The 13,010-nt window shown below is 37.2% G+C and overlaps 2 protein-coding genes across 6 annotated transcripts; one reads left to right on the top strand and one right to left on the bottom strand.

The window, feature by feature from the left end:
• The first annotated feature begins 2,671 nt into the window (after window positions 1–2,671).
• Window positions 2,672–7,529, top strand: LOC106312583 (RNA-binding protein 25). 5 transcript variants are annotated; one of them, XM_013750169.1, is made up of 8 exons: window positions 2,672–3,145; window positions 3,339–3,415; window positions 3,922–4,377; window positions 4,490–4,642; window positions 4,757–5,150; window positions 5,226–5,861; window positions 5,939–6,522; window positions 6,627–7,044. In XM_013750169.1, the coding sequence occupies exons 3-8, from the start codon at window positions 4,153–4,155 to the stop codon at window positions 6,876–6,878; spliced, it is 2,244 nt and encodes a 747-aa protein (XP_013605623.1). In that variant the 5' UTR covers window positions 2,672–3,145; window positions 3,339–3,415; window positions 3,922–4,152; the 3' UTR covers window positions 6,879–7,044. The 5 variants fall into 5 exon arrangements, with proteins under 5 accessions (XP_013605623.1, XP_013605615.1, XP_013605607.1 ...); XM_013750161.1 differs by lacking the exon at window positions 3,339–3,415 and adding an exon at window positions 7,357–7,529 and having other exon boundaries at window positions 2,682–3,145; window positions 4,121–4,377; window positions 6,627–6,860; XM_013750187.1 differs by having other exon boundaries at window positions 2,916–3,145; window positions 4,121–4,377.
• Window positions 7,530–7,710: 181 nt separating this feature from the next.
• LOC106312614 (U-box domain-containing protein 19) lies at window positions 7,711–10,191 on the bottom strand. The gene has a single exon (XM_013750201.1). The coding sequence runs from the start codon at window positions 10,054–10,056 to the stop codon at window positions 7,930–7,932; it is 2,127 nt and encodes a 708-aa protein (XP_013605655.1). The 5' UTR covers window positions 10,057–10,191; the 3' UTR covers window positions 7,711–7,929.
• Between the last annotated feature and the right edge of the window lie 2,819 nt (window positions 10,192–13,010).

Below are 13,010 nucleotides of genomic sequence, written 5' to 3'. Positions count from 1 at the left end.
CTCCGAAGCATTAGAACTCCGAAGCATAGCAAAAGATACATGAAAAAGCTATAGATACATGTAGTTGGTTCATCTTTTGCATCTTGCTCCTGCCTTTTACGTTTGTCATCATTAGCTTTACTTGCCTTCGTGAGATCAGATCGTGATCATCTTCTCCGTTCTGCTCTTTTTTTTCTGAAAAAAATGGCATTCTATCTCCGTTCTGTTCTTGCGAGTAACAGAGAATTCCTTCAGTGATTCAGAGAGAAAGATTAGGAGATTGAGAGATTAAATAGTATATATAGAAGAGGTTTGTACTTTCGGGTTAGTGTTTCTCCTCGACTTCTCTTTTCTTATCTTTTCTTCGGACTTCTTCTTCTTGTAACATATTGAATCTCGGTTCTTAACACTGTTACTCTTCTTCTTCCGCGGAAAGCCGACACAGATGATCTCTACATCTTCAGTCGAAAGTAATAAGAATCCACAAGAACAACGTTACGTGAGAAGATCACGTGAAAATTATTTACAAAATCAGCTCAAAAAGGGTGAATAAGGAAATATATCTGGGAGAGTGTCTCTCCAATTGACACGTGTCCAACTTGGTGTGAAAGCATTAACTACAATGCTTTTCTTTTAATATATAAGGGATTCGAACTATTGATGAGTTTTGTTAAGTAGAAGTCAAAATTTAAGGACAATCATGGAAGCATGAATGATTGTTACTACAAATTTGAGTTGTCTTTCCTTATAGAACCTCTCTACGATGATTTGTGATGTGAAATCCTTGTCTAAGAGATGAGACAGTGAAGGCTAGTTAGTGACATTTTGCATACTAGTTTGGACGGTTGGTGCTTATGTTCTCTCGCAAATAATTGAGCTATAGCTCTAAAGCTGAGACAAGAACATGTTTGGAGTATTAATAGCTTTCAGACCTTGACATGTTGATTTGTTTACAGATAAGGCTCTCATTGATCTTCTTTCAGTTTCTTGTTGAAGGAGAAAGATTCAAGCTTTGATTGACCATCATGTTGTACTTTTGGGCAAAGTCACAAAAGCTACAGTTTCGCCTATGCCACTGTGCTGTCATCATAACATACATTGGAACTTTCTTGCCCGTTCTGGCACCCTCTTGATCATATCCTTCATCACGGAGCAATAAATTAGAAACCAATTAGAATGTTATTAGAAGAAAACAGCTTTATACACCATATCAATTAGAATCAAGACTAAAAATAAACAAAAACAATAGAGAAAACACAGCAACTTGAACATATGATCCTTCTCTATTTGTAACAACTAACAACTAACGTCTGACCAATATCAAGACCATATCCGAGACAAATGATTACTGATGTACGATGAGAAGAAAGGTGTTGCTTCAGAGGATCAACGAATCAAGACAAACATTTGATTGGATAAGGTAATAGTAATACACTTAAGTGTGTAGTAATGGATTAGTAATGGATTAGAGATGGATTAGTAATACACTTGATCAGAATTAATGCGTCATGTGAATTGGTCTATTTATCTTGGTGTAAAGTCTTCAAGTCCAGTCCCTTAAGATTTCTTGACAATTAACTGTGTAAGTTTTTCTATGCATTAATTTTCTTAGTTCTGGTGGTAGTATAAGCCAGCGTTAAGAGGTTGAGAAATAATAAACGTAGGATTATTGCCTTGTAGAGTATTCTCCTTTGTTGCAATGCTCTGTTCTTTGTCAACGACAAAAGTTGTTGGGACTAGACAAATGACTATGGAAGGTGTAGGTTTAATTGATAGAAATGTTTGAATATGTCGATCAATACAAATAGGTGTCAAAGAACAAGGGAATATGAATGTAATGAGACTATAGTTTTGGTATGGAGAGAATTGGATCACCTTTCTATCAATAAAACATACACTTTCCATAGTCATCAGCATGTACCATATTTTTGAGTGGATTTTAGGATCCAACATTTTGTGCTAAAAGGAGGAGGGATTCAGCCAAGATATCCCTCTAAATACCTTACATGAATCACAAAGCCTGACTTCTGGAACCGGGAAGCTTAATTTTAACGAGCTCTGATCTGTTTCATTTTGTCAATGAAACATGTAAAGACGATCCAATCTTGGGTTGAGTGGTCCTTGGATCTCTCTTTTCAAATCGGCTCCTTGGAAGCAGAGTCGAGTTTGTGCAAACGGTTTAAGGGAACTCTTCACTTGGATAGTGCTTCTTTGTATTCTCCTCTCGTGTTCGTTTAGCGCTTCATAGTTAGTGATGATAACAAGCCTCGACGAGTTTATAGGGTGGGAAGTCCCAGCATCCGAGGAAACGAAGTCAAGTTCACATTCATGTAACTCTCATCAAAGGTTGAGACGATAAGCGATATTTTAGGATTTTTGATTCGAAATGAAACGCGTGATGGATCGAGCGAAGCTAGTGAGAAAACATTTGAATATAGTGTTTTTGTTCGAGTCGAACTTATAATAAGGGTGTTTATTCCTATTTCGGATTGATTTATGAAACAAAATTTAGCTAAAAAATATATCATAATTTACCACAAAAAATCAGTAAAAAAAAACATTCGTTAATTTAACAATGAAAATTTAATACTTTGGTAAAAGTCCTACTAATAAATCTGAGTTTTTTAAAAGAGTTTTATAAAGAAAAGCCTACAGTATAAAAACACGTGTAACAGCAAACAAACAAACAAACAAAGGGCACAGCCCAAACAAGTTGACAAGAGTTTAAGATTGGAGAAATCGAATTTTAGGGCAAAACTCCAGATACGGTGAAGTCATTACCCAACTAAGACTCCCATGGCCGACAATTCTTCTTCTCCGGCGACGGTAGATCCCAATTCGCACAGACCAGAGCCATCTACTCCGATTCCCAATCCAAATCCACCAACGCCACCGCCTCAACAACACCCACAGCCATTCGACCCAACCAAACCACAGATCTTTCAACCAGGTCCGCCGTATGCTCCGCCTCAGATTCCTGGTTCGCTTGTCCCCAATCTTCCGCCGCCACCACAATTCCGTCCCGGGATGCAGTTCCCTCAGGTTCCCAACTTTCAAAACCCTATTCCTCCTCCAGGATCCATGCCTTATCAATCCCAGCCTCCTCCCAATGGTATGAGACCTTTCACGCCTATGCCTAATGGCTATCCCGCTGTTCCTCCTCCCGGTGGGTTCCTCTTATCCTTTCTCTCTATTTCCTTTTTTTTTTTTCTTTTTTTTTTTTGTTTGCTTTTGTGTGTGTATGTTGGAATCTGATTCGCAAAAGTAGCTAAAGTGGAACTATATATGAATGTAGTTTAATTAGGGTAGAAAGTAATAGATTAGTGTCACCGATGACCACCGGGTGTTTTCTCATACAGTGTCTTTGATTGAGAAACGTTGCAAGGCTTCAAATATTGGGTAGGGACCAACTCACTTCTACGCCTCCCTCATGTTGGTATGCGCAATATCCTCCTTCCTTTTGTTTAGTTAGTTAGTGTAGCTCTATAACCACACTCTTTAAACACATTTTAACCAAAACCCCCTGACCTTAATGATCTTGAAAGAATTGCATCATGCTCCCAAATTTTATGTTAAATTGAGATTCATTGTAGCTTTTTGAGAACTTTGAACTTCCGAAAACAAAGCTTTTGTAGCGACTGACTTCTCCTTGGTCTTGGCTTTGAGGTATTGCTATTTCTTTTAAGGCTTCCGCATATATCTCTTTCTTTTCCAATCTGCTAATGGTTGAGATATAGTTATCATGATTGGAAATACTAGTTTTTATAAGTTCCACGTGGACATGTGATGATGGGCATTCTGATATTATCTAATCTCAAATCCAACGTTTGTGAGATGGTTATAGATTCTTATCTCTTTTAAAGTTTTCCTATGAGGTACAAACTACTTAATGTGGTAAAAATAACTGCGATACTGGTTCTATCTTCTTAATGTGTCCTTCAGGTTTCTATGTTCATCCTGGTGGTATTTGTACTACTCTGGTGTCCATATCTAATTTGCTCTAGTTTGTGGTAACAATACACAATGCATTTTCAATTCCGCTTCATGGCACTCTTGATTTATGCTTAATGCCGTTGTTCTGTTAACATGTAGAACATTTACTGATGAATTTCCAGAGACTTGTTTTGTTTTGTTGATGCAGGGGTTCTCCGGTATCCTTCTCCGTATCCAACAATGGTTCGTCCGGGTTTTATTATGCGCCCTCCTGGTACAGTCGGCGCTGTGCCAATTGTACAACGTCCACCTATCCCAGGAATGCCTGGTCTCCGTCCCGTAATGCCTCCTATGATTAGACCAGTTCTTGCGCCTTTCGCACCACCCGCAGAGAAACCCCAGACCACTATTTACATTGGCAAGATAGCAACCGTGGAAAATGACTTTATGATGTCTATTCTCGAGGTTTGCTTTCTTCTTTCTATCTGCAGTTTCCCCATTCATAACTTCTAAGGCTGTCTCTGTTTAGCTCCCCTTTTAATATATTCTGAATATTGATCTTGCCATTGTTTTGCAGTTTTGTGGTCATGTCAAAGGCTGTTTACGTGCGGAAGATCCGACCACCAAGAAACCGAAAGGTTTTGGATTCTATGAATTTGAATCAGCTGAAGGGAGTCTTCGTGCAATACGCCTACTTACCAAACTAACTATAGATGGACAAGAGCTTTTGGTAATCATGCATCTCTCTACCCAATTTATAGTTATGTTTTTGTTTATCCAAGTTGAGGCAGTTCTGAGCTATCTCTTAACGTGTTTCTCATCTTTTATTTTAAATGGCTGCTAGGTGAATGTTAATCAAGCAACAAAGGAGTATTTGCTAAAATATGTTGAGAAGAAAATTGAGAATGCAAAGAAAGCCAAGGAAAGTCAAGGTGAAGGTCCTGAGAGTGAGCGAGAAAAATCTGTAATATCTGCTGCGCCCACCGTTGGGGAGACGGGAAAGGATGGAGAACCAAAGAGTAAAGAAAACATTGATATTGCTAATTCTGCACTTCTAACTGATGAAGAAAGAGAAGCTGACAAAGAGGCTAAGGAGAAAATTGACAATGCTATTGAAGAAAGGTCAAAGACCAACCCTCTGCCTCCACCACCCCCACCCCCACCTGCTGATGTTTCAGGCATAGAGCTTGCTTTCAAATCTAAGGATGGAGACTCCAACACTAACGTATCTCGGACTGGTCTGTTTTTTTGCCCCCACTAGTCCTTTTGTTTTACTTATATCATTTGTCTGACAAAATGTCTCGCTCATGTAGATTCCACTGCAAATGATGTTGAGACTCCTGGAGAACATAGTAGGCCTGACACAAGTTCACCTGATTGGAGTAAGAGAAATGACCGTAGAAGCAGAGATAGAGGTGAAAAGGAGCAAGAAATGGATAGATATGAGAGGGAGGCTGAACGAGAACGATTGAGGAAAGAGAGAGAGCACAGGAGGAAGCTTGAGGATGCGGAGCGCGCTTACCAGACTCGTCTTCGACAGTGGGAACGCAAAGAAAGAGAAAAGGAGAAGGAACGACAGTACGAGAAGGAGAAGGAGAAAGACAAAGAGCGTAAGAGGAAAAAGGAAATCCGCTATGAGGAAGAGGAGGATGAAGACGATGATGATTCAAGAAGAAGATGGCATAGAGGTGCAGAAGAGAGAAGAAGACGGCGGCAAAGAGAGAAGGAGGATGACTTGGCTGATAGACTGAAAGAAGAGGAAGAGGTTGCTGAAGCGAAGAGGATTGCTGAGGAGCAAAAGTTGCAGCAACAGCAGTTAGATGCCTTAAGGCTCCTATCTGGACATGCAGTTATTGGAAGTGAACCGAATCAGACATCAACCATTGAAAACGATAATAAGGCAACTCTCCAAACTGTAGGTGAATCTTTCAGTGAGCACCATGCATCAGGTAAGGAGTGTGTTCCTCTCTGTCTTACCCTTTCTCCTTCTGTATCTCTTTCTAATGGACCCCTTTCCTAATTGCAGATATGGAACAAAATGGTTCTGGTAATGAAATGTCCATGGCTGTTGATAATAACAGTGGGTCTGAGGCACATGCTCCCTCCAAGAAATTGGGATTCGGGCTTGTCGGATCCGGAAAACGGACATCTGTACCTTCTGTTTTCTATGAGGAGGATGAAGAAGAAGCGCATAAGGATAAGAAGATGAAACCTTTGGTTCCTATAGATTACTCAGCCGAGGAACAGGAAGCCGTGGCCCACGGTGGCTCAGGGAATACACCACCACCTCATTTGGCTTTAGCTGCTGAATTTGCAAAACGAATTTCGAGTAGTAATCCCAAGGAAGAGACAACAGAAGGCGATAAGCATAGGAGCAAACATTCTCATGATAAGCCAATCCACCGGGAAAGGGAACGGGAAAAGGACAGAGACAGAGCCAGGGACCGAGGCGACGGGCATGGTGGTTCAACCAAAGACGGTAAAGATTCTGGAAAAGCAAAGACACCTGATACCAAGAAGCTGATGGATGCCAAACAATTGATAGATACAATCCCAAAGACAAAGGAAGAGTTATTTTCTTACGAGATAAACTGGGCTATGTATGACAAGGTAATCTCATATTGCACTTCTTCTAGATTAATGATACCTTAATAATGCCTGTGAGTTTGTTTTTGTGCTCACATGTTTTGTTCGTTGTTTTTTAACATTGAAAGCACCAATTGCACGAAAGAATGAGGCCATGGATCTCAAAGAAAATCATGGAGTTTCTTGGAGAAGAGGAAGCCACACTGGTAGATTTCATTGTGTTAAACACTCAACAGCACGTGCAAGCGGCTCAAATGCTTGAGCTATTGCAATCGATACTAGATGAAGAAGCTGAGATGTTTGTTCTCAAGATGTGGAGAATGCTCATCTTCGAGATCAAGCGGGTCGAAGCTGGTGTCCCGGTAAAATCCAAAGCCTGATACTTTTTTTTTTTGTTTAAAGACTTTTTCTTCCTTTGCTGCGTCCCCAATTTTTTCAAGGTCTTGTTGTTTTTGGATTTAAAGAAGAATCACCATGTTTACAGAGACAAATCCTCTCATACCCCTATATCTCATAACACAATCTCAAAAGGACCCTTTTGTTCTTTTAATTTTATATGTCAAACGAAAAAATCATAAAATTAAAATGGAAACGTTAATATTTTTTATTTGATTTATACAATTTAATAAAAATATTTCAAAAATCCAAAAACGTTGTTTTCCATATTTTCGAAAAAATCATCAAAATATGATTAAAAACGATTTTAAAATATTTTTTTTTGAATTTGAAAGGTATAGAATTTAAATATTTGCCCATGGGTTCACTAATCCATAGGGGGGGTTAGGGTTTAGTTTTGATGACCGGGAAGGATTTGATTTGAGAGTTTGGATTTTGATCAAAAAAATAATTATGAAATAGGAGCATAAGAGACTCTAGGAGCCCATAAGAGATTTCTGGGGCACGTGAGAAGTTGGCTCGCTTAATTATTATCTTTTATCTTTGTACAATAAATATTGGTTTTTATGATGTTTGTTGTATTTCCAATATTATTCACTGAGCACATAAATTTGGATTATTTCATTTGAAATGCTTTTTGGGTGTAGATTTGTGGACTAGTCTTACTGTTTAGATCACAACTGAAAAGCAGTTTAGATCATAGTGTAGATATATTGGTTTCTATGATAAAGTTACTCATCTTATTTCCAGAAAGTCAGTTGCATAACCACAACACACTTTGATTTTGTGCACAGCTTCTATCTGAAAACCACAAACTGATTACAAAATAGTAGAGTATTATTAGCTCTTGGGTTATTACAAAAATCTCAAAGCTAAGAGTTACAGATGATACAAGTACATATTTATACAATAATAACAATAGAAGTTTATGTTTAACATATACAAATGAAGTTAATGTATATGAACCGTTCATGGTATACATAACCCTCTGATAAAAAAAGCTCAAAAGAGTTGCTGTATAGTGTGTGTACCAAATCACCAGGCGTGTATGAACCGTTCTCTTTCTAAACCCGTCTCGGTTTTCCTCTCCTGGAACTCATGAATCATTTTGATAAGAGCACTTGCCTTTCTCCCACCTCCACACTCGCCGTTACTTAACGCCGTGTAAAGCGACCCCATGACTGACGGATCCTTAGCCAGGGCTCCAACGACGTCACTCCCTCCGTTAACACACAAATTCAAAAGCAGAACGACACAGTGCTGCTTCGTCACCGGCGAAACCTCCGATGAACCCAGAACCTTGACCGCGAGTTTCAATCCTCCACGACGAAGCACAGAGATCATCCCATCGGGATACTCCGCAATTTTCGCGAGAACCGCAATCGAATCCGCCTTGACTCCATCACCGATCTCGCCGGATCTCACGAGATCCAAAAGAACGGAAACAGCTCCAGCGGCGAGGACGCGCCAGTGATTATCCGAATGTTGAATCAGCAAACTCCTAATCGCAATCAACGCGTTGCGTATCGGGGAATCTCCATAATCACAACCTTTAACGATTCTCAACAATCCTGGAATCGAATCTGGGATCTCGCCGATCGATCTGCTGTAATCTCCGAGAGAAGAGAGATAGAATATCGCAGCTGCTGCGTATTGTCTACTCTCTCTCCTCGCTCCTTCGTTTAAAACCTCCACGATCATCTCCAATCCACCGCCGCTTCCACCGATTCGAACTTTCCCGGCGATATCTTTCGAAAGATTCAAAATGGCAGCCATGGCGTTCTCTTGAATCGTCGGATCTCCAGGACGAAGAAGCTTCATCAGCGATTCCACCACACCAGCTTCCACCAAACGAGATCTGTTGAAACTAGTCGTCTTCGTGAGAATCCGAATCTCCACTAACGCCTTTACCATCTCTTTAGGGCCGCCGTTTATCAATTCTCCGGCGAGAAAGTCCGAGATGAGCTTCCCGGCTTCTTCCGCCGCTAAACTTTCAGGAATACTCGTTTTCTTCTTCATACTCTTCTGATCAATCTCTTTCTTGAAGTAACTCTGAATCACTTGCTTGACGGAGACGTTACCAACCAAAACAGTACTCTCTAGATTCTTCCCGGTCTTAGGGCACGTGATGTTACCGGCGGAGAACCACTTCGCAATAGAGCTCCGATCATATGTGTGACCTGTTTCCAAAACCACTGGATCTTTCATAATCTCTAGAGAAATTGGACAACGTAGATCATCAACGTTTAAGCCACGAATAACCAAATCGTCTTCTTCTTCTTCTCCCTTATCTTCATCTTCATCAATGCCGCCAAGTATCACGCATCTGCAGTAGCATATAAATCCCATTAAGCTGCTGAGGAGCTCGATTTCGTTCTTATCCTTACCCTCTACTGTAATCTCTTCTCCTAAAAAGCCAATCTCTTTGACGCAATCCCTCCATTTTCGGACACCAACGTGATCAAGAACTCTGACTACTTCATCCCGGTTCGGGTTAATCCTGTTCTCGAACAGATTAAAGATCCAATACACAGAGTCTAGGGCCCGTTTGTCATCCCGGTCGGGTCTTGCTTCGTATTTACGGGTCTGGCGGATTAATAGATAGATTAGCTCCTTGACTTCTTCAGGTAACTCAATGGATCCTACTGGGAATGTGTCGAGGCACGTGGATATGGATCGGGTCAAGACCCGGAAATGAGCTGAGATTTGGTCCGAGTTTGTCAACATATAAAGCTTACCTCCTTCTCGTGTACACTCTTCTAATAAAATCATGAGTTTCTGGAAGATGACGTGGAGCTCTGAGAGGCTTAGGATTGCAGAACGAGGAAAGGAACGATCCGCTGGTATTAACCCGACCCGGATTTCTTGGAAGACGATCAAAAGATTAAGGACATGTCGGAGAGTTTCTTTAACGCTTCGTTTGTTGGTGGAGAAATGCTTTGATTTGAAGCTGAGAATCTCGCCGGCAATTTTTATCAGTGAGTCAATGAGAGTGGTTATGGAGACTGATTCGCATGGATATACCGCCGTAAAAGTTAGAATCCGTCGGTTTTGTGTGGGGATCATAGTATGATATTGATGAGTATGATATTTTGTTCGAGTGTGTTGAAGTTTCTGAATATTTGTGTCGTGAGTATATATACAATTCGTGTGGGCTTTCATTTTTCAACTTTCTACATATCTCCGACACGTGAAGAGGTTTGATTCGTTAACAAACTTTTGGGGTCTGTCAATCTGCCACGTGATATGCAGTGGCGATTATGTGTTATGCGGGACCAGTTTGTCCTGAGTGCATGGATGAAAGTAGCCGACAATTTTGTAGGACCGTTCTGATAATTTTCCAAGTTCAATTATTTATTTAATTTTTGTTTTTTTATAATATGTTTAGCTACGAAAAAACACGTATTTCAATTGATTGATTGATCCAATGATGTGAGCTGAAGGAGACTTCGAGGATGTTGGGAAAACAATTTCAAAGAATTTTTTTTCTGATTTTCAATTTTAAGCGATTAGTTTTTTATGGGGACATTTGATCATATAACCAAACAAAATTATAATTAACCAAATAACCATCACAATTAAATCAAAAAGTGCTGTCATACATATTATTGCTATATCACTTCTATCTATACCTATATATAATATTCAACCCTACTAACCGTCGAGAGAAGAGAAGAGCGTTTGTCTTGTTTTGTTGTCTTAATCAGCTAAGCAGAGGAACTTCGATGGCTCGGGAAGTCGATGTCTAGTACTATGGGTTGAGTCGTTTTATATTGTATCTCTCGTTCGAATTTTGAATAATATACTTTTTTATTTTCATATTAGTATTGAAATTATTGTTAATTTTGTATAGTGGGTACATAATTTTATTTATTTATTAAGATATATTTTTAATTACAGAACTTAAAATTTTCATTTATTTATAATAGTAAAATGTGGTTAATTTGTTAACAAATCATTTATTTTACTATTCAAATTTTATAAAATAAACTTTTTTGATTTGTTTTATTTTTATTATTTGAATATAATAGGAAGTAAATTGAAATTTCTTAAAATTGTGGACGAAAAAATTTAACGTGAAAAATATGAATTATTTTCTTGTTTTTTTCCTAATTCATTACATTTTGTACACTATTTTTTTTTTTTTTTTTGACAGCAAACATTTACAGATTCATGTAGACTCTGTAAACCAAGGTGGTAAAACTACATCCATGTGCACGACAAAAGACAGTTGTTGCCGAGCACTCCGTGCCAAGCTATCCGCCCTTTTGTTCTCCGTCCTAGGAACATGAACAATTTCTGAGTTAACAAAACTTTGTCGCAAAGTCTTGATATCTTCCACTATTTTAAATATATTTTTGTACACTATTTTAAATATATTTTTTAAATGATGCGAAATAACCTCTTTTATTATTAAAGTCCCTCGATATATTGAAAGAAAAGTCACTTAAATGAATTTTTTTAGCAAGCGAATTTTGTTTACGGGTCATTGATAAAGTCTTAAAATTGTTATAACTTAATTGGTCAACGATTTTTAACTTTTATTTATTTTAATTAAATCTTAAAACTAAACGTAAATCTATAACCAAAATTTGGCCACGGAAAAGTCTATAACCAATTAATACCACTTACCAAATAATCTAATTAATATTACAATTAATAATTTATGATAACTAATTAAGAAAGTTATAGAAAGAGAAATAATTTTTGATAAAATTTTATTTTTGTTTATAATTATATAAAGTAATGAACAATAGAGATTGGCTATAAATATTTTATGTTTTTTATATAACGAATTATACATATATAAAAGTATATAACAACTATTAATATCTTATAAAGTTCATATATAATTTATAAATCTTTAATAATTTATTAGTATAATATAATTTATCATGGTTTACAAAAACTATTCCATCGAAAAGAAGTTAAATAAAAGTTTATTAATAAATTGTATAAGAAAAATGGAAAGGATAATTCTCCTAAATAGACTATTTTCAAGTTTTGGTCACAAAAATATATTACAAGGAGGAAAATGACCAACATGTTTCATTTAATAGGTAGAAGAACTCTAATACCCTAGATATATAAAAAAACAAAAAAAATAAAAATAAAGTAATTTTTTTTCTTATAGTTTTAGATTATATGTTTTCAAATTCGAATTTTTTTATTTTTTATTTTATTTTTTTCAAATTTTCTTTTTGTAATTCGAAAATACTTTTTGAAACTATTTTTAAAATTTTTATTTCAAATTTTCAATATTTATTTTTTATTTTATAAAGTTTTAAACCTCAATCTCAAATCTCTACCGATTAACTCTAAACCCTAAGGTTTGAATTAGTTAACTCTAGGAGTATAAATGACATTAATATTTTGATCATTTTGATTCTTAGAATTTATATTTGTGATAAAAACTTTTTTAGTGCTGTCCTAGTATATTTATCAGATGGAAAACTTGAAAAAATGAAAAAATTGTAATAGAAAATGTTATGTATTTAATTGAAAAAGCATTGTATGTAATGTGATAATTACATATTGACGTAGATGTGTGATTATTGCAGTGTGCAGCGAAGAATATAAATGTTACCATTTTGCAAGATTGACTCAAAACTCAAAGTCAAACCTAAAATTAGTTCATGCTTTTTTTGGATTTTTTTTGTCCTATTCACCCCACAAGTTCATATAATTCACGAAAATGCCATCACATTTTTTTTTTCTCCGAAAATGACATTTTTACTTTCTCACCCTCATCATCTTCAAGTAATTACAAGATTGTCATTGTCATCAATACCCCAACCACCATGAACAACCAAATTGAAGCTCTTAATGCACCTAAAATCGATTTACACTCTCTCTTTCTCACTTGTTATGAACTAAGAACAACATCTCTTTCACTTTGCCTCCATATTCATCCAAAAAACTCAAGCCTTTGAATCAAATTTTATTTATGGTTGATAGAACCATTCAAGCATACTATTCTTGGTGGGTTACTTTCGTTTGAGATTCTGAGTGGTTGGAGAAGACTATGTGTGCTAAGGAAGTCATCTCACTAGTTTAAGGTATGAAATTAAAATTTTTTCCAGATCTGTTCGTGGGTAAGTCTTCTACAGCCAGAC

The sequence above is a fragment of the Brassica oleracea genome, chromosome C1, assembly GCF_000695525.1.
Source record: "Brassica oleracea var. oleracea cultivar TO1000 chromosome C1, BOL, whole genome shotgun sequence".
Classification (NCBI taxonomy): domain Eukaryota; kingdom Viridiplantae; phylum Streptophyta; class Magnoliopsida; order Brassicales; family Brassicaceae; genus Brassica; species Brassica oleracea.
The sequence above is the reverse complement of the archived record's forward strand: the minus strand, read 5'-3'. Positions and strand labels throughout refer to the sequence as shown.